At 44.2% G+C, this 20,185-nt stretch overlaps 1 protein-coding gene across 8 annotated transcripts in view; it reads right to left on the bottom strand.

The window, feature by feature from the left end:
- LOC111836527 (SH3 and multiple ankyrin repeat domains protein 1-like) overlaps nucleotides 1-20,185 on the bottom strand; it is a 76,460-nt gene that overhangs the window by 9,038 nt on the left and 47,237 nt on the right. For 6 of the 8 annotated variants that reach the window (XM_023797878.2, XM_072712649.1, XM_072712647.1 and 3 more), the window contains 7 exons: nucleotides 4,870-4,952; nucleotides 4,493-4,617; nucleotides 4,177-4,312; nucleotides 3,756-3,836; nucleotides 1,502-1,558; nucleotides 1,290-1,405; nucleotides 69-195 (listed from right to left, as the gene is read on the bottom strand). In XM_023797878.2, coding sequence (XP_023653646.1) covers nucleotides 69-195; nucleotides 1,290-1,405; nucleotides 1,502-1,558; nucleotides 3,756-3,836; nucleotides 4,177-4,312; nucleotides 4,493-4,617; nucleotides 4,870-4,952 — 725 coding nt within the window. The remainder of the gene's footprint in view (nucleotides 1-68; nucleotides 196-1,289; nucleotides 1,406-1,501; nucleotides 1,559-3,755; nucleotides 3,837-4,176; nucleotides 4,313-4,492; nucleotides 4,618-4,869; nucleotides 4,953-20,185) is intronic. The other 2 variants (XM_072712644.1, XM_072712648.1) reach the window with 1 other exon arrangement.

Raw genomic sequence — 20,185 nt, 5'->3', positions numbered from 1 at the left:
CAGTCACGCAGAACAGTACAGTGAAGTACGGACCAAGGACGGACAGACAGATAAACAGACAACCTCACCGATGGATTTCTGTCGCAGCATCATACCGTGCTGTGGAGCATGGCCTGACATTAATTGTGCTCGGTCATAGCCAAACCCTGATCCCGATGACATCATGCCGACTCCTGATTGGTCGTAATTTGCCTGCTGAAAAGAAGCAACAGACAGGGAAAAAAATCAGTGGGAATACTAACATAAATTACCTAAAGAGGAAACATTGACAGGCCTGACATTCGCATCCTCATGCAAGTACAGGCAGTTCTTGACAAATGTAAGTAATCAGCTCCATAAACTGTATGCCCCCCATTCCATTCAAGACACCTTATAGCAAAAAACACATAATCAAGAAATTTACTACTAATACCTAATAAAGAACACATTCAATAAAAGAAAAGATAAAGATTAAAGTCACAGGTGTATGTTGCCTTTTTGCATTAGCGCTTCTTTAATCTCTCGGATATTTTGGGTGTAAGTTTGGATTTACGCAAGTTGACTTTACATGAGTCGGGTGCTGCCTCTTTATTTAATTCATCTCGCCTGCTCTTCTGTTGACTTGCAAGGAGTGAGAAGGTCTCATAGTAAACTTTGCAGAGTAGCAGGCGAACCATATTTGGCGAACAAGTATTGCAGGGGAACTTGTTTGTCCGCCACTCTCAGATTTGGCTTTCTCTGTGGGGACTGTCATGCTGCCTGGCACAGACTCACAATGGTGTGACACTCCGATTTGTAGCATAGCGAAAACAGACCCATTAGTTATAAAGTTGCATGCAGCCAAAGGAGTGTTAGGAAGATGCTGGAAAACTGTACGCAGGAGCCTAAATTCTAAACCAGGAGTTCTCAAAGTTTTTGATCAAAGGTCCACATCAGCTTTTAGTTTAGAGGTCCAGATTGATTTTCAATAACAAGACATCATTTCAACTTTAAGGAATAAACAATAATCTTCCATATGGACATCAATATATAACAACAATGGGTACTTTTTCATGCTCATTGATTGTTCCGTCTGTCTGTCATGGGGGGAGGGGTTTGATGAATTATGTTGGTACGAAGTTTGGTGATTCTACATTGTACTATTGAACTTCAAACCATGTTAAGCCTTTTTACGTTAACCATATTGATTCTTAAGGTGCATTGGGTCCAGATTAATTTGCAGTTCGGTCCTCATCCAGACTGCAGTCTGGACTTTGAGAATCCCTGCCCTAAATGAACCACACAGGATTAGAGTAAAATGTGCGCTGTACTTCATTGGAGTAGATGCCTCTGTTCTTGTCTCGCTTTCCACCATGAGGCCGTGGCCCTTGTCCTTCAGAAGTGCTGATAGTCTGCTGGGCAGCTGCCAGGATCTCATCTAGCTTATCTGTGAGGGAAGGAGGTACAGAGTCCGTCCACGCATCTTCCTGTCCAATACAGGGCCTGGCAAGCACTCTAGCAGTAAATTCGTCTGTACTCTTACTTAGTGCCATCTGATAGACTGTCCTCTTCTTCTCTGAAACCTGCGAAGCCTCGAATTCTGAAATGACAGAAACTTTACGTTTCATAAACCAAACAAGGACGGTATATTATCACTGTGGACATGCACACACAGACACAAGGGATCTACGAACAGAACACATGAATAGATAATGGAGGGAGTAGCCATCGTCACCTGCTTTTTTCTTCCAAGGAGAGGCAGCTGCAACATCCAAAATGGAGAAGGATTTAATTGAAGTATTGCTACGAGCATCCCCCGTATTTCCGATTTGTGTAAACATTCAGATTATTGAGTTGGCAGAGCTAACTTGTACACGTGAGAGCGGATGGCTACATGCTTTCCGTTCAGATGAGGTATAATCTATCGCGAAACAGGTGTATCTCTCTCACCTTTCTCCACTATTAGATGTCCATGCAGCAGGAACAGAAATAGAAAAGATGGGTTTTGAGTCAGACATAGTTTGTTTTTGCCCATGGGGATAGTGGGGTTCATGTGATTTTCATTTTTTTATTTTTTTTTGCTTCTGTTTTTGTCCCGGTCACTGCAACCTGCAGGCAGGTCTGGTGTGTGTTACACGTGTCGAGAGTGGATGGCGTGATGTGCATTCTAACACGCCGATATCTGGAGTTGGGGGGGATGGGGGGTGGCTTTTGGTAGAGGCTGCCTCATTATCTCATTAGCATTGTGGGTCAAGGGCTTAACTGCTACGCTACCTAAACACCGCCTCGGACCACAGTGTTGGCACGTGACATTTAATAGTATGTTTGATGGGGAGGCCAGCCTGCATCTGAGGCAGGGTGTGCTGGACAGGAGTGCAGTGAAATGGGGCACTTATGGATTCTGGAAGATTCTCCTAAGCATTGGTAATGCACCATAAACTGCAGAGGTTCAGCCTAGCAGTTTCATAATGAAAATCCTCATTCTTTATTAAGTGATCTGAGAAACATGTAGTAAAAGTTAATACATGTGCTTAACCAAAGTCTGTGGTGTGATAAACATGTTTGGTTGAATGTCATTAATGTACTGAAATACATCCACAAACAGACTCAAAACCTCACTTTCCTGCAGTGGACCGATTGAGAGACTCAAGAAAAGAGGTATCATTCGTCAGAGTGCAATTGTGGATTCTGCACAGCTGATTCCACTGCAGGAGATTCATCTTCATCCCCCATGATGCTCCAAGGTTGCTGGAGCAAAATATCTGGCAACTGCCTCTTAAAGGGGCCGAGCACTGGAATGATACTCCTCAATCTTTAAATCCAGTATCCGGAATGGAGAAACGTGAAAGTGAAGTTCTGAGACATGTAAGACAAAACAATCAATACCATGGTTAATGGGAAACACTTTAAACGGCCCTTAGAGGAGAATCAACCAGAAATAACACAGGATGTTACAAAGAAGAAACATAGCTGACTGTAAAGACAACTTTGTCTTTGAGAGACCTCGCTGGGTCAAGCCTCCAAGACTCAGCTCCTGTAAACAGCACCTGTAGCTGAGTTCCTGCAAGACCACCGCTTTTCTTCTGTGATTATCTGAAGTGACATACTTTCCATAATCATAGCTAATTGCCCCCCTGAGAGATGTGCTACAGTGCCACCCACTGCCAGCGTGTTGCACCTCTAGTTCTACTGATTTTATGCTCCCTATTCTGTTACTAGGACAACGTACTGTCAGTTAGATACAGGATATTAGTGGGGAACATCGGGGGTCCTTTGGAATGACATTTGGGTTGTGGGTTGGTGGGTAGAGAGGGATGAAGGGGGGGATTGGTTGGGCTGGGGAGGTTTCAGGGTCAGTCAGGTGTTGCAATTTTAGGGTTACCTGCAGTAGGGGTGCTGGAAGGGACTGTGTGGAATTTCTGCAAGAACAGTGAAATCCACTGAAAACTGCAGTTCACTTTTTATTTCCTTGTTGGTTAATATTTCTGAAACATCCCCTTTTAACTTTTTCACAGAAGTATGTGATTTCAAGATTATCCCTGCTCATTACATGGCCAACATCATTGACCACTCCCTTATACTTTTTGTGTACCTTATGGCCAATCCCTGTTTCTCTTCCACTATCCTACTAAGGGCTCACCAATCCATCTTATCACCCTACTTCTTTCACTACTTTTCAGCCTCTTACTTTTTCATATAGCTAATGACATTTGTGGATGCTCCCTACCCGTCCCCCCTTTGTCACTGGCTTGCTGGGTTATTTTTCAGTCTCGTCCCTCCCCCTCATTGTCCCTTACCCATTTCCTCCAGCTCTGAGGTCATGGATTTGGAGCGCATTGCAATTGCAGGTGGAGTCAGTCTCTTACTCTGCTGGGGAACTGCCAAGAAAGAGGGATAACGAACCAAGCGGGAGATGGGGGTGGCAAATCAGATGTTTCATATGCATAATTATAACACAGATAATTGTTGTAGATGTATAACAATACAATGCAAAATGTTTTATATAAAACCATTCTGCAAGTGTACAATATGCATAATAATCTTTATTTTGATAACAAAAGCAAACTATAACGAAATATCTCCTTTCAGTTCTAAAGTTAATGATGATTGCTACTTGATAATTACTAATTTTATCGCTGATACAATTTCAGCCTTGAAAGACTACAAAGCGTACTCCTAATTTAACCACATGTCCATCGTTCCTTGGCAGCCATTTACCTTTTTTCCTGGACGCCTCCTCCATCTCTGGGTTGCGCGTTACCATGACGACTTTGACCATGAGGCTGTTGCCTCCTTGGCGGATCATGTTGACCACCTGTCGGTGCCCCACCTTCACCACATTGTGACCGTTCACCTTGGGTTGACGTCAGGGTCAAGAAAAAGAGGCAGTCAAGAAAAGCTCTGTGAACGAATCACACTAGCAGATGAACTGCCGGTGTATTTGCATTGTTTACCAGAGGCCTGCAAAGCCATGCTACTTTGAGTCATTTATAAAGCCATGGCATGTCCTATACACCAGGTCTTGGGCACACACCTCAATAAGGAAGTCTCCCATTCGCAGGCCAGCTCTCCAGGCTACTCCCCCCTCATCAACCGACTCCAGGTACTGCAGCGCTGGGAAGGCTGGGGTTGGAGTAAACTCCTCGATTGGAGTCTGAGCTAGAGAGAGAGAGGGTGCAATGAGAGAGGGGAGAAGCGCAGATAATTAGAAGAGAAGGGGCCCGCCGGAAGAGTGATGAGGCGCATTTATGAATATATATCCATGTGATAATGGTGGATTGGTATGCGCTGTGGCAATCGCAGCGCGCCTTGAGGAAGATGAGAGAGAAGGTGAAGCCAAAGGCGACGAGGAGCAATGGACAGCATGGGGGGAAGGCAGGGGGGCGGGATGGTGTGAGAGGGACAGCTGACCTTTGGCACCCCGCAGCACAAAGCCAAAGCCCTCGTTGTCCTTCTTCTGCAGGAGCACAGTCTTCTCTTTGATGATGTAGTCACTGGGAGAGAGTGGTATAGGAAGGGGTAGTCAGTACTGCGTGTATGTCACCGTAGGACCGAGTGACACCTTGTGACTGACCACCGGGCTGAGAACCGTAAAGAGAGATGAGGCATGCATGTTGGAGGGTAACCTCGCTTCCGTCTTGCACATTGGTGGAGGTCCTCTAAAGGCTGGCTGACTGCACTGCAACCGGCAGGCACAAGGCCGCTTCATGCCATTCCTCGCAGGGGAGATAAATGTTTAAAGGCTGAATCGGCGAGCAAGTTTAGCGGGCAGATGGCGGCCACGCCTTCGGGTTCCCCCCACCGTCGGGGGTATGGGGAGAGCCACGCGACTCACATGCCCGGCACTCTCCCCCTTCCCTAGTGACATCACCACCTGTGCAGGAAATGCCAGCAGTGATCGCTGACCAATCACAATGGCCGCACTGAATCCAGGCCTACAGTAGATAAGGATGGGTTTATAATAGGTTTGGAGCAGTAACGGCCCTGGGGTACAAGGGGCCCAAAGTATCAGAGCCTTATGTACAGGGTCTGAAAGATGATCTGGAGAAGACTGGGAAGTGTGGAACACAAATGCTGAAGAGGTGGACACTGGTCCAAGCTCACTGGTGGCTGGTGCAGTCCAGCACAGAACCTCCTAAGGAGCTATATTCCATAACGTGGACCTCACAGGTGAAGATCCAAGTCTTCGTTGTGTTTGCCCATGCCCTGTCCTCTCAGGGCTTCGTCCTTGTCTCCCCCTGCTATCTCCATGTTCTGGTGTTATCCTTTCCCAAACCAGACACTTAGTCACTTCGTCTTTCATCTTGCCGACGTGTCAATCAGCGAGTCAGCGCGCCAATCAGCCATTGGCAGTTACAGTCACAGTGTTGGCTGTAGCAGTCACACCGGCGGCTGTAGCAGTCACACCGGCGGCTGTAGCAGTCACACCGGCGGCTGTAGCAGTCACAGCAGCAGTTGTAGCAGTTACACCATCAGCTGTAACAGTCACACCAGCATCTGTTGCAGTCACACTGTCAGCTGTAGCTAAGACACTGGCAGCTGTAGCAGTCACACTGTCGGCTGTAGCTGTGACAACGGCAGCTGTAGCAGTCACACAGTCGGCTAAGGCAGTAACACCATCAGCTGTATCAGTCACACTATTGGCCTGCTTGGAAGCCAGCCGCTTACAATGTTCAGCTACTGTAACTTACTGTCCAAACACGCCGCTAATCTCGCCGTACTCTGGCACATTAAGTGCCCCTCACCATCTGTCTCGCGCTCTCCGCTTCCGTCTCTCTGCATTTCTTGTGCTCTCCTAAGAACCTGAGACACTTGTCCCGCAACTGGAAAGTTTTAAAGATGCACGGGGACCCCACTGCTATTACACCGGGTTAAACTCCCAGTCCGTCCATACTGCCTGTGTCACTGTTTGTCTGTCCATCCTTGAAACCTGTGTAAAGCATGTAATGCTGAACACAGAGCCGTATCGTTTTCTCCTCCCTTGATCCTTCCTTATTCCTGCCTCCTTGCCCTCAGCACCGTTCTCCTGCAGGCATGTACCCCTGCATCTCTGCTACCTGCCTCACTCTGCCGTTTTTTCCTGTCCGTCTGTACATACTGTCCTATCAGCCCACTACCAAGCTGCAGCGCAAAGGCTGCTCTGCTCATGCATTCCGCTCTGTGTTCGGCTTATATACAGAGGAAGCAGCTGCGTGTCTCCACAGAGCACATCCTGTAAACACACACACAGACACATACGCACGCCCCCCCCCCCCGCCCCCCAACCAAGCAAAGCAACAGCATCGATACCTGTTTAAGAATGCCGCCTCCCGCCTCTTTTCCCCCTCTATATCTCTCTATTCCAACAGCAGTTCCCCAAACCACGCAGCTCCGTCCACACAAACACACACGCACACACACACAGTTATAAGCCCAGCAATCCGCCAATCAGAATATCATCAATTTCGGATTCCCCCCCGGAGAATCTATCAGTCTGAGACACACGCCGCATGCTGACATGTTGGGAGGGAGAGGCATTCCGGGGGAAGCTGCCCAGCAGATTCGCACAGTAAATATACGGAAAGGGAGCCATGGAGACGAGCCCCTGCATCCCGCTGGTGCCCCTGTGCCTCCCCGAGCTGAACACGCTCACACACGCACACGGAAAACACACGGATTCGCACCGCTGCCCGTCGGCCTACCCCATGCTCACATGTACTCCTCCATCCAGCCATGTCCTCGCACATGCATCAGCCTCTCGCCCTCCATCTCTCCGTCTCTCCATCACCCTCTCCCTCCCTCCACAGCCGGCATGGAAAAAAAAAAAGCCACTACCTGTAAATGAACCAAACGCTCCTGTTTTTGGGGCCTAGGGATGGCCAGGAAGAAGAGAGGGAGAGAGGGAGAGATAGATCCCCCTCTCCGCATCCCCCCATCGCCATTTCCCCCCCCTCCTCCTCCTCCTCCTCGTCTTCCAGCGAGAGAACAGCCAGGGAGAGCCGCGAGAGGGGAGGAGAGGAGGAGAGAGAGACGGAGCGAGAGAGAGAGAGGGCCCAGCACTCCCAGGCCCTTCATGCTTAAGACAGAGCGAGAGAGGAAGAGAGAGAGAGCGAGCGAGCGAAAGAGGGAGGGAGACGCTTTTCTTTGACTGCGACAGTGAGAGAGAGGGAAAGAGAGAGAGCGTGCGAGAGCGAGGGAGGGATGGAGAAAGGGAGTGAATGAGAGAGAGGGGGAGGGGCAGCCAGTGTCATTTGACATATAAGAGGGAACGGGAAAATTAGGTAATGTTGGGAGGGGGGAGAGGGGTGACTGGATTTGCCAATTTTATGACTGTGCTGATTTCAGACACATACAGAAACTGCTTAACGCCATCATCGGATTCATGCACACACTGCTGACGGCTGGCTAATGGCAGCTGACAAATGCAAACATGTATACCGCAAACACGCCCTTATGTGCACAAAGCCTTACATAAGGAACGCTACATTTAAAGCAAGGGAAACTGAACCCAAACGCATGCATCAGATGCTAAATGCTAAAGCTAAAAACATCAAGCCATCGCAACTCGGAGGGCATCAAACCCATTCGGCTGATACTCAATCTCTACGTCTTGGATTACAGCTGAGAGTTTTTATCCTAGAGACTGAAATAAGCCTACATGAGGCCTAATCCATCAACTCTCCCCTTCATTGGACTTTCTCCAGCACTACGTCCATTAGACCAACCAACAAAGGTTTCTGTTGCTTACTGGAGCTCATTCCTCAAAATGGAATCTTTCAGCTTTTGGGGTTCAGCCCTGACTCTTCCCGCCTGGCACTGGAGCACAATATGTGATGGAATTCAGCATGAGTGACCAAAAATCCTCATGGTTAAACAGTTATGACTGGAATAAGAATTATCCTCAAAACAAATCTGTATGCAGATAATATATAAACATATATTAATACAATCAAACTACAATGAGGTGGAAGAAAAAGATCATTATAGAATTATAATTTAATAAAACTATACATATTACTTTTCAAAAGAACAGAAAAGACCCAAAAATTCCAGTTAGATGCACAAATTGACAGTTTAAAACTCCAAGAGGTGATGTCATGTTTCAATTCCAACGCTGTTGATCCAACTAAGAAATCTGATCTCGCTTTTTGACTCAGATCTGTGCTTCAGTACTTGTGCTTGCTAATTCTGTACCCTACAACACAGAAATGCTTAAAAACTAAGCTGATCTCTTGTTCTCCTCGTCACTACCACAGCAGTACAGATTACCGCAAAGCCTCCCTTTCAGGGAGTCTGAATTGCATCTTTTCTACTCTATGGTGAACACTGCTATAAGCATCATAACCAGAACTAGAAAACATGATCACTTTAGACCTGTAATTCAGAACCTCTACTTCAGGAGACTTAAGAATTAATGTTCCTGCATGAATGGAATGGCTGAACTCGTTAGCATGCACCTACAAACAGGAAGTAGTGCTCTCCAAACAAAGATGCAGGTCTTCTTAAAACGGAAGTGATGCCTGTACAAATTTAACAGCAGACTGAACTGGAGGAGCCGTGACTGTAGGCTGGCCGTACCATGCTGGAACTGCTGGAGCTCTTATCTGTAAGCCTTTGAGTACACGCCTGTCACATTTCTACCTGCTGGCTATGCTGGTGTCCACGTCTCCTGTACGAGGCCCTGTCCCGGCCCCCAACAGCCAGTGCTGCATCAAATGACAAGCCCTGCAGCTGGCGGAGGGGCCCTGCTCTCACGGCACAGCCTCTCCCAGCTTGGACAAGTTCAGGACGGTTCAGAAGATTCAGGTTTCCAGACTCTTAGCCTGTTTTTGTCCGACTTTTACCACGTTGAATTTTTAAAAATGTGACATGCTTAAGAAATAGTTTCAAGTCTACAATTAAAGTCTACTTGGATTGGAAAGGACTCTACACATTAACAGAATAGCAATGACTCTGAGGCGTAACTCGGCACATACTTGGATAGGTGGCGCTGGTGTGCATGTTCTAGCTGTTATGCTAATAGCTCCTTTAAACACTGGACCACTTCATACACCAAATGTCACTGGTTTTTAATATCACCGTTACGGCTTTCCATGAAAGTACTTAATTTAAAAACCATAAAACTATAACAACTTCCATCTTCAAACCATTTTTATTTTATTAAAGGCAATAAGTCGATTTTATTGTAATTTATCCAAAAATTTATCTTTCATTTTAATAAATTATGAAGTGATTTTTCTCCATGTACTTTTGTTTGCGCTACTTTCAGTTTTCATTACCCAACAATGATTGCTGTGCACCCTGATTACCAAGTCCATCCATTCATCTTTCATAAGCGTTTATCCAGGACAGGGTCACAGTAATTGACTGCAATAGCACACATAGTGACATTTAGAGAATGTTCCAGACAACGCCAGACTTGAAAAACACATGTTGGGGTCATATTCAGGTACCAGGGTTGTCTTTCGGATTTTTTTACTGTTCTAATTTCATCCCTTAGCATTAAGAGGTAGAAAGGGCCTCTTCGGGCAACCCACCCTCTCATTTGGGCTACCTGAATCATGGGCTGTGGAATGGGGGGAGGGGGGTGAGGCAGATACCATTTAGGGCATCATGAAGAATGCAGCAGCGAACAAAATATAAATTAATAATTAAAAAAAAGATTAAATCCTTAAAAATATCCTTGATCTTTAGGCAAGGCAAATAGTATTGCTCACTCTCGAGTTTTGCAATTTTACTTCTTATTAGACTGTATATTTAATGTTACGCCATCGGCAGCATTAGCCAAATGTCAACATGCATCATGAGACACAAAATTGTATTGTGAAGTGAGCAGGTTTTGCCAATTTAGAGAAAAGGCACAGGCAGTAGGTTATATCTGAGTCTTCCATGATTCTATGCCCCCCGTAACCCCCACGTTCAGATGTTCCATGGTCCACGACCTAAATCACTGTTACCTCAAATCGCATTAATACACACAGAGATGAACAGCACATCTGGCTATCGATACAGAACTACACGTTTTTTTAAGTGGCTTGACAAACATGGAAATAAATTAAAATATTAATCAGGGACATTTATACAATGTGTTGATGGCAAAAAATGAGGACAACCAGCTACAAGATGCATGAGCTCAATTACTATAATACTGAAGATGCCTATAGGACACGTGACAGGACTTCCTGGTGAAATAATTGCTACATTTTATTTTTTAAAATACAGTAAAAAATAATATATTTAAAAAATTTTTGTTTTTTTCTGAAGAGACAAAAAATATCAAAATATGAATATGAACTCAGTAACTGCAGCTATTTAAACATAAAATCCAATGCAAGAAAAAAATGTGCAGTGTGTTATGTTTGGTAAATGAAACGTGTGAAAAATGAAACGTGATCAGCCGGATTGCCAGGTTTATACAGCAGACTGACTCTGCAGTATGTGCACCTGCAATACCTGAGACTGTGGAAGCAAAAACAACAGAGTTAAATGGCAAATGTTATGTATCTTTCCAAGTTAAGTGTGAAAGAAATTGTCAGCTTTATTCAAAAATTCATCCAAACTATTTTCATTTACATGATGTTTATATTTTTCCACTGTGGAGCACCATGCAGGGGGAAGGTTCAGACATGTAAACCACAGTTTCTGTTTTGCTTTAAATACTGTACTTACTGCCTCATGAAATGTGTGAGCTTACTGAATCCACTGTCACTTCACATTAATTGAGTCAGATAAAAAACATTTAGAGTTTTTCAGAAAATGTGCTGTGAGTTATAAGAAAAATACATTCTTAAATGCTTCTTATGGTTATGAAAACCATGCTATCAATACAAATATATATTTGGTGAAATATCATACACAACAAACCATATAAATATTATAAAAAACAAACCACATGTGACAAGAAGAATTATGTTAATGTAGTTAAAAATTTCCCGGACACCCCCCCAAGCTCTACGACCTCAATAATTACTTGATGGATCAACTTAAAATGTATATTCATACATTAATAACTATGATATCATATGTCTTATGTCTGTCTCTTTGTATTCTATTCTCATTTACACAATGATTAAAATTCTCTGACATAACAGTAAGAACTAAGTAACTATGTAATGTCAAACAGAAACACACACATACAGACACACAAAGACCCCACTGTGATTTCTTTCTCAGATCAAAATATCACCACTTGTTTTTGACTGTACACACACAAGCTGCAGTTAGCTGCCAAAAAAGAAACATATCATATAACAGATCCCAAACTTGTAAAAGCTAAACACTAACAAGCAAATAAAAAGTTGTTATATTAGCATTTTAACTTTGAAAATAAAAATATATTTTAACGCTAGTCTTTTAAGAGAGAGGTAAGGAGCATGCACTGATTACAGTGTGTAAGGAGCATGTACTGATTGCAGTGTGTAAGGAGCATGCACTGATTACAGTGTGTAAGGAGCGTGCACTGATTACAGTGTGTAAGGAGCGTGCACTGATTACAGTGTGTAAGGAGCATGCACTGATTACAGTGTGTAAGGAGCGTGCACTGATTACAGTGTGTTAGGAGCATGCACTGATTACAGTGTGTAAGGAGCATGCACTGATTACAGTGCATTGCTGCACCCACCACACGACAAACCGCCTCAGGGATGAGAGCCTGAGTGCAGCCGTGCAGCAGGTGATACCTCAGCGCCACACTAGCCCAAATGGACCAGTGTGAGTTTTTTTCTGGGGGCTGGAGTGCTGATCCTGCCACCAATCCCCAAGTTTTTCCCTGTAAATACCTCCTTATAGGGCTGGATGTAGATTAACGTCATACCCAGGACGCAGCAATTGCAGGTTAAGGGCCTTGCTCAAGGGCCCAACAGAGTAGAATCACTCCGGACATTCATGGGACTTAAACCAACAACCTTTCACTTGCTGGAACAGATCCCTAGCCTCAGAACCACCACTCAAATGGCAGAGGCTGACAAAAGATGATGACGACATTGAAGTATTCCGTGAATGTTCCCTCAACCCCCCCCCCCCCCCACAATCGAATCCCTACTTCTCCTACACTCCAACCTCTATCTCTACTCCCCCCATACAGTAGACTTGGGTGGTATCTAATTTCATACCATCATATCAGTCATACAGGTGAAGGGGTTCAACCACAATAAATTTTGCCACATTAACATACCGCTGTATAACGAAAATTTTACCATCATATTGCCCTAACATATCCCACCTCTGCAAAAACACCTTTATAAAAAGTTGAGCTTTTTGTGATTTGTCTCAGTTTAATCAGGTTCGCCAGATCTTCACCTGCTGTTTCAAATGTTGAGTAGGAAAACGGCAATGTGACATAATTAAATTCCCACACGATAAATATTGGTGAACGAAAACACTGCAGTATAACAAAGTACCACCCAAGCCTACCCTTCTCACTCTCCCCACCTCTCAAAAAAATCCCTAATAAAAGCCCTAATTCCCCCATGATAAGTTTTACCAAGCTCCCCATGATACCAGCTATTGGATGGCTACTGGTAAAATTTGCTGAATGGGGAGAGCTGGCGCCAAAAAAATATATGAATTTTTAAATATTCAGAAAATCATCTTGAGCCCCACAGTTTGAGAAGAACTGACCTAATACAATGCTCCTGAGAAATTTGCAAAAAGATACACGGAATACCTCTAGATGGCAGATGACAGTTCACAAGGTGGCTTCTGCGGCCGTCCACCCTTTCTGCTCACTAATGCCACCTGCTGCTGCTTTAATTTGGGGGCAGTGATGTGTATCAGATGTAGATTTTCACCCATATAATGTTTTTGTGAAGTGGTAATAAGACCAAACAGCGTAAACTGAATACTAATATCAGTAAAAAGAGTCTCAAAGTCTAACAGAATCAGGTGTCAGAAACTGTCCTGTTTTTGCTATCACTATGCAGCCCTGCTTAAGGTTTGGTGCGATCTGTCTGAAAATTTGAATCCAGGTAGTCACCCATACAATATGTCTGCAAAGTTTGGAAAAGATGTGAGAAAATATTTTTGAGTTATCAACACATCTGTACATAGTCTGATCAGTTCGTCATGCTTTTCAGATGCGTATCAGGGATGCGCAGTTGCGTTAAACCACATTATCGCGAGTCACCTTTGGAAATTTTCACTGAGTAATTGCGCAGCTGTGAGGGTGACCTTTACATTAGCATGTTAGCATGTCAAGGATGCTGCTTCAGCAGCAAAGGTTGCTGTTTCACAGTAAGCGGCTCCTGCTTTGCCTCTATTTCACTGGGTGATTGCTTAGTAATATCTACAGTACAGTATGGGATTTACAGCTTCATTATTAAAGTGGCACCATACAGAATATATAATAAAAAAAAATAATGCGACTGATATCAGTGCGTTAATAATAATGATGATGACAATAATAATTCCCCTTTTGTTATAGTACTTCCATGGGCACTGTAGCACTGGTTATGCCCTTGCATTCTCTTGTATTAGGTTTTGCATGTGCCCTGGGGTGCTCTTGCTGAACTGTAACACAGGCTTCGCTGTGGCAGTGCTTGTTTCAGCAGGCATCTCTCAGTCCCTCATTTCACTGAAGGCGGCTGCTCACCCTGTTCCTCAAGCTTATCAGCTTATTTTGCTTCCTTACACTGTAAGTTTGTCTTTTTTTTCTTCTTGCCCCCCCCATAATCCATCCAATCCCCTCCATTAGAGCTGCATTTTGCTCATCCCCCCCAGCTTCCTGCTCCACTCTCCCCTCTTCACCGCCATCCCTCCATCCACAGCTGCCACAAGAACACATGGCCAAGCCGTCACTTCATCCCACACTTTCTGTCCCTCTCAATGTTGGGGCCCACTGTCACACACTCAGGCCTGCTGGGGCCCCTGCTGCTCTCTGGAGCTCACTGGGGCCCCCTAGGGCCCACTGGAACTATCTGGGGCTCACTGGGGCCCTCTGTGGCCCACTGGCACTCTCTGGGGCTCACTGGCGCCCCCAGGGGCCAACTGGCACTCTCTGGGGCCTGTCGGGGCCGCCAGCAGTCCTGACGGGAATCGCAAATGACCAACGAGTCACGCCCAGCGGCATCGCCTGTTATCTCATTATTTCCCGCAGCTCTCATTCTTCACATTAATCATGTTCCATTTCACAATTGCGACATATAGATAACAACCTCGAGCGTAAAGTAGAGCAGCTCAGACTCCCACCACTCTGACGCAGATTTTCTGTGGCATGAATGATGAAGCTGCTGCTGTTTTCTCAACAGCACTGGCCAATCCTGAGCTTACAGTCAATAGGAGACTTCCAAGTATGCTACATGTCACTGGAGGGTAGCTAATCAAAATATTAGCAATGGCCCTATCAGAAATCAATCATCATTGATGTAGATGAAAGAAATGTTATCTTAATTCAAATAAACAAGTCTCATATAGAGATAGAAAAGTTGCGAAATAAAGGACAGGGACTTCTAATCATGAAACTAAGAAACCCATACTTCAAAGTTGGATTAACAAGCAAATTGCCTTCATATCTTCAAATACTGTATAAGCTATATGTCTGGCACTATAGCCATTCATTTATACGAGGTACTGATTTTACTAATATTTTAACATTTCAGCATTTCAGCAAACCAGAGAACTTACAACCGCTAGTCCTGGTCAGGGTAAAGGAGAACCTGGAGACCATCCCAGGCAGCACAGGGCAGAGGACAACCTGGACGGGATGCCAGTCAACTGCATTAGTTTAGTGTGTTACCCTACCTCGTGCCCTAGGTTGTGAGAGGGATGCAGAGCCCTAAACAACCCATATCACAGACAAATAATCATGTAGTCAAGACCACCTAGTCTATGACCAAGTCGTTACCAAGGTCAGAGTGTATTGAGACCGAAACAAGACCAAGACCAAAACAGGGCGAGACCAAGACAAAATCATGACCAAGAGGGCGAGACTGAGACAAGACCAAGGCCAAGGTAGGGCAGGACCAAGTCAAGATTGAGTCTCCATCAAGGGCGTAACTTTGGCTGGAACATTGGGGGGGGGGGGGGGGTGGTTTGTGGTCTACACCCATTATGGGGGAAACAAGATTATTGGGAGGGGTTTGTATTACCTGGTTTTGATTTATTTTGAGGGGCTACAACTCCCCCCCCCCCCATGATTTATGCTCATGGTCACAATACAACATAAAATGTGGAGCATAGGCACCATCTTGGGGTCAGGCAGTATGGCTTAAAATGTGTGTCACAGTATGATTTGAAACATGGATGGTTTTTCTTAAAATGTCAATACAAATGCTTCTATACAAATGAAACATTTTTTCAAAACTTTATTGTTTGCATTTGAACTTTGAAGCAGGGTGTTTTACACCCAATTACAGTAGTGTTAATCCTTTGAACCCTGTCCATTTTTGAGAGTTTTTCTATCCCTTTGATATTAGGCTTATTACATTGTATGTATACGAGTTAGCTACATATGCTTTATAAGGGCATTCTGGGCTACTCAGATATGTCATAATTTGATGTGCAAATGCTGACACAGTCTTGATATCATTCTTCTTATGAGGAAAAACTACTTTCAACTAAATTTCACAAATTTTAGTCTAAGCTAATATAAAGATTTACAGTATAGGCACTACAATTATAAACTTATACATTTTGAGATTGGAGTCTCTCTGATGTGGGAATGCTGGGGTTTCATTGGGGACATTTCAATGCCTTAGTATTGTGAAGGGATACATGGTTAGTGCCAGACGGAAATGAAAATCATTGATTCTGCATCCATTTGGTAACTTGCTGAAGTTATCTGATAGACAGCAATGCAACATTTTTATTCATTACTTTATAACATCTGAAAGAAATTGAAATAAAAAGGCATTGTTCAGTTTATGATCCACTGGATAAACACAGAGATAACAGATGGTTTTAGAGTCTAATGCTAAATGTTTATCGCTGTCATTCTTCCACTTACATACGGCATGATTGTTAAAGTGAAATTTGAGAAGGAAACTATTAGTTGGCATTTGAGCCGCAAACAACAAACTAATGCTGAAACACGTCATTGTGTTTACACATAGGAGGTGTTCCAATTACAAAATGGGCGTTTTCCATTTCAACTGTTTTGACGGAGCTTGACATCAAACATACATATACAGACTTTTGTGAATAAATATTGCAAAAAATATCAAGTAATTGTCTTTCTAATAAACAGAATGATGCGTTTTGTTGTTATTTCTAGTAAAACTCCAGCCCGTTTTGAGTGTTTTTCTATCCCTTTATTTATAGGCTTATAATAAATAAATAAAAATAAATTAAAAATCCCAGAAGGGTAGTGCGTGGATCATTGAGGAAGCGAATGTGCGCTTTGTTTTCTGCCTAATTGGAATAATATTGTTTTATGGATTACTAGACCGGATCGAGTAAGTTCTCTCGATGGCAAAGATAGGCGATTTTGAGTGTTATTCCTACTGTATGTAAAATTACAAGCCTGAGATTAAAGGGTGCGAAAATCAACACATTTTGCATTTGTCAAGTTCTAGGGGTTAACAAATAGATAAATATTAAGCTGTTGTGATAAATATTGAGGAGTTTTGATGAGAGGTTGATTGAAATAAAACCTTGAGTCCTCTATGTCTGAGACTGAAACAAGACAGAGTCAAAATAAAGTCCGAGATGAGACCAAGACCGCAAAAAAGTGGTCTCGAGACCAAGACTGGTCTCGCGTACTACAACACTATGGACGAGCAGAAGAGGATGGTGCTAATTGTGATTATTTTTTTTACTAACATAATATATAAAGTTTAACTAATTTGGTTAAATCCAGTTGGGTGCTACACAGTGGTGGTGGTTGAACTGTCTCCCCATTGGTTCTGTAAAGCACTTCAGGTGTCTTGAAAAGCGCTGTATAAATGTCACCTTCGATCAGACTGGATCAGTTATTTTTGGATTTCGATAGTAAATTTAATTTCTCTTTAACTGAATATCTATAAACTATAGACACTGAAGTATAAAGACAAAGAAGTAATCAAAACTTGTTCCTAAAAGGAAAGCAGGCCAAATTGCAAAAGAGAAGGTGACTGATGTTGATGAAACATTGTAATCATTGTAAAATCAATAACTGATAGGCAATGTGGTAACCATACTTAGGATGTCTTGCTTTAAAGTACTGAATACTGAACTTTAAACATGATACAATGTCTAATCTTATATGTAACTGGTAGAGGTGGGTAATTCAGATAAAAGAGTAAAAGCCTGGACCAAGATTTAGTTTCAGCCAACCAGTTGAGTATGTATCTGTCACAGAGTACTCAACTGGCTGGCTGAAATAAAATCTTGGTCTGGACATTTTCTCTGAACTACCCACCTGTGGTTGCAGCATACTTATTCCTGAATAACATTCTTAAAGGAGGATCATTTAATTAATTAATCAGGATAGAGAGGAATTGTCAATTAGCACTATAAAGAATTGCATTTGTACTCACAATATATACACTAATTTTCAGTAGTTTATTCAAGAGGAGTTGTGCTGATCTTCTGTTTATCAGGGGAGGCGGGTACATGCTCTACCCTGGCCAATCACAGGGCACCCTCAGGGCGATGCGAGCACGAGGTCACCTCACCGGCACAGTAAACGCTGGCAATCATAGGGAGGGCTTTTAATTTTCACACACACCAGTGGCCACATCTGAACCTGCCACCCTGTAAGATCCTGCAATGCGACACGCTGGGCTAAACCTTAGCAAAAATAAGGCTCACAGCATAGTGTACAAAGCCAACCATATCCACAATAAAGGAAAGGGCTTTTATCTGCTTTTTATCCAATCAAAAGGAAAGCAAGCTAATTAGGAAAACAAACATTTATTTCTGTTGCTGTATGGTGCGTGAGTAGCCAACAGTGGGTGTTAATGGGTTCTGGGAAGGGTTTGATAAAGGTCTTCCATTGTGTGTGGGTGATTCTGAGTGGGGCATGGGCTTTGTATGTAACATTTTTCATTCCGGTCATTAATCGACTGGGCTCGCTGATGGGATCTGGCTATAATTCCACACACTCGGACATCTCGGAAGTTCCGCAGATGCGTTTGCACCGAAACAAAAAGGCAAAAGCTGCTCCAACGTTCATTCAGTCTCGGACGACAAGCTGTCAGGGAAAAAAAATTGTCTCGAGGGCAATTTAACCGAAACGACCGGTCATAATTGGGTACCGACTAAAAGCCGAGCAAATGAGCAATTAAATGAAATAAAACGAATGGCTTGGCCAGTCACAGGATAATGTTGTCCAGACAAAGGACAAATGGCTCAAGGACTCTCTTGACTCCAGTTGTGAGCAATAGAGTGAGTAGAGGAGAGGTATGGAGGCAGACAGTAAACCTTAGTCACTGTGCTACAGCAGTCCCAGGTCGGGATGTTGGTAAACAGCGAACCAGCTGCATTTTAACCTTCAGTTCTTGTTACACACTTGCATCAGCCCTGATACTACAGGCATCACTTGAATAATTAGCTGTAGTTAATGCGTTGGTGTGTGTGTGTGTGTGTATGTGTGTGTGTGACAGGGTGCCATCGAGGTCTTGAACCACAGCGCCAGCCTCGCACGGTCCTGCACACTGTCCTGTACACCGCCCTTCAGCTGCCGACCTCCAGATGGAAACCCCGCGGGGGGTGCGGCTGGGGGGGGTGCAGTTGGGCAGGTTTAGGTTTTCTTTTCTCGTTCGATCAAAAACCGCCAGACTAGCGAAAGGCTGATCTAGGCGAACGAGGGAGAGATGGAGGGATATGAAAGGGGATAAATGAGAGGGGGGTTTTCAATCAAAAAAAGAAGAAAAAAAAGAAAAAAGATGAAGAGCAAGATAGTGCAAGAAGTTTGAGCCGAACAGTCGAGCGGAACATCCCGCGCCGGTCTTTGAGAAAAGCGTGAGTCGCCCGTGCAGCCAGTAAAGTGCGTGTGAGTGTGTGTCTGCACTGCAGGGGCAGTGGCACAGTGCTACATCATGCAGTGTAGGTCATATTGATGGAGCACGGTTTCCCGGGGCACGGAGCAGCAACGCGAGACGACAGCACTGCAGGACGCGGCGGCGTAATGCACTATCGCTGCGGCTTAACGTGCCATATCCACAACGGCAGCGTCTACACCGCGGCCCCGGCACATGCCATACAGCACTGCTTTGCGGAACATCTGTACGCCCAGCGGAACTTATGCAAGGCCTCACAGAAAACAGCTAAACATACATGCATTCATATCCACCATGCCAAAGGCACTGAGCCTGCATGCAAAACACACAGCAACAAATGCTTTGCCCGATTGTCCTGAGCGGCACACCGTAGAACCGATTGGGGATTTTTATGGAAAAATGTGACATCTAGGTTTCCTTTCTGCGGATGGTGATTGTGTGTGGCATAAATGATACAGTCAGGACCTGAAAAATCCGAATGGATCACAATCATAATATCAGCCTGAAAAATCCTGTATACAAAGCACTGCCCTGATATTCCACAGAACTCAAAATCAGTCGATATCGGGAAGGAGAGGCTGCTCAAGATAATTGTAAAAACTGTCTGGCACCAATGACAATACAGAGGAAAGGTCCAGATTATTCATGACAGTTTGGTCCCGAAACACAGAGAGGATGCAGTTTAGTAGAACCTGATCAGTCGCGGACTGCTTTTCTTCTCCTTTGGCTCGGTTTCTCCCACGATCTGTCCGCAATGCATTTAAACAAAGAACGTTGAGAGCGCTTCTGGTGACGAATCAACGCATCTGAAACGGGCAAAGCAACGCTGCTGA

Source organism: Paramormyrops kingsleyae, chromosome 5 (genome assembly GCF_048594095.1).
Source record: "Paramormyrops kingsleyae isolate MSU_618 chromosome 5, PKINGS_0.4, whole genome shotgun sequence".
Classification (NCBI taxonomy): domain Eukaryota; kingdom Metazoa; phylum Chordata; class Actinopteri; order Osteoglossiformes; family Mormyridae; genus Paramormyrops; species Paramormyrops kingsleyae.
The sequence above is the reverse complement of the archived record's forward strand: the minus strand, read 5'-3'. Positions and strand labels throughout refer to the sequence as shown.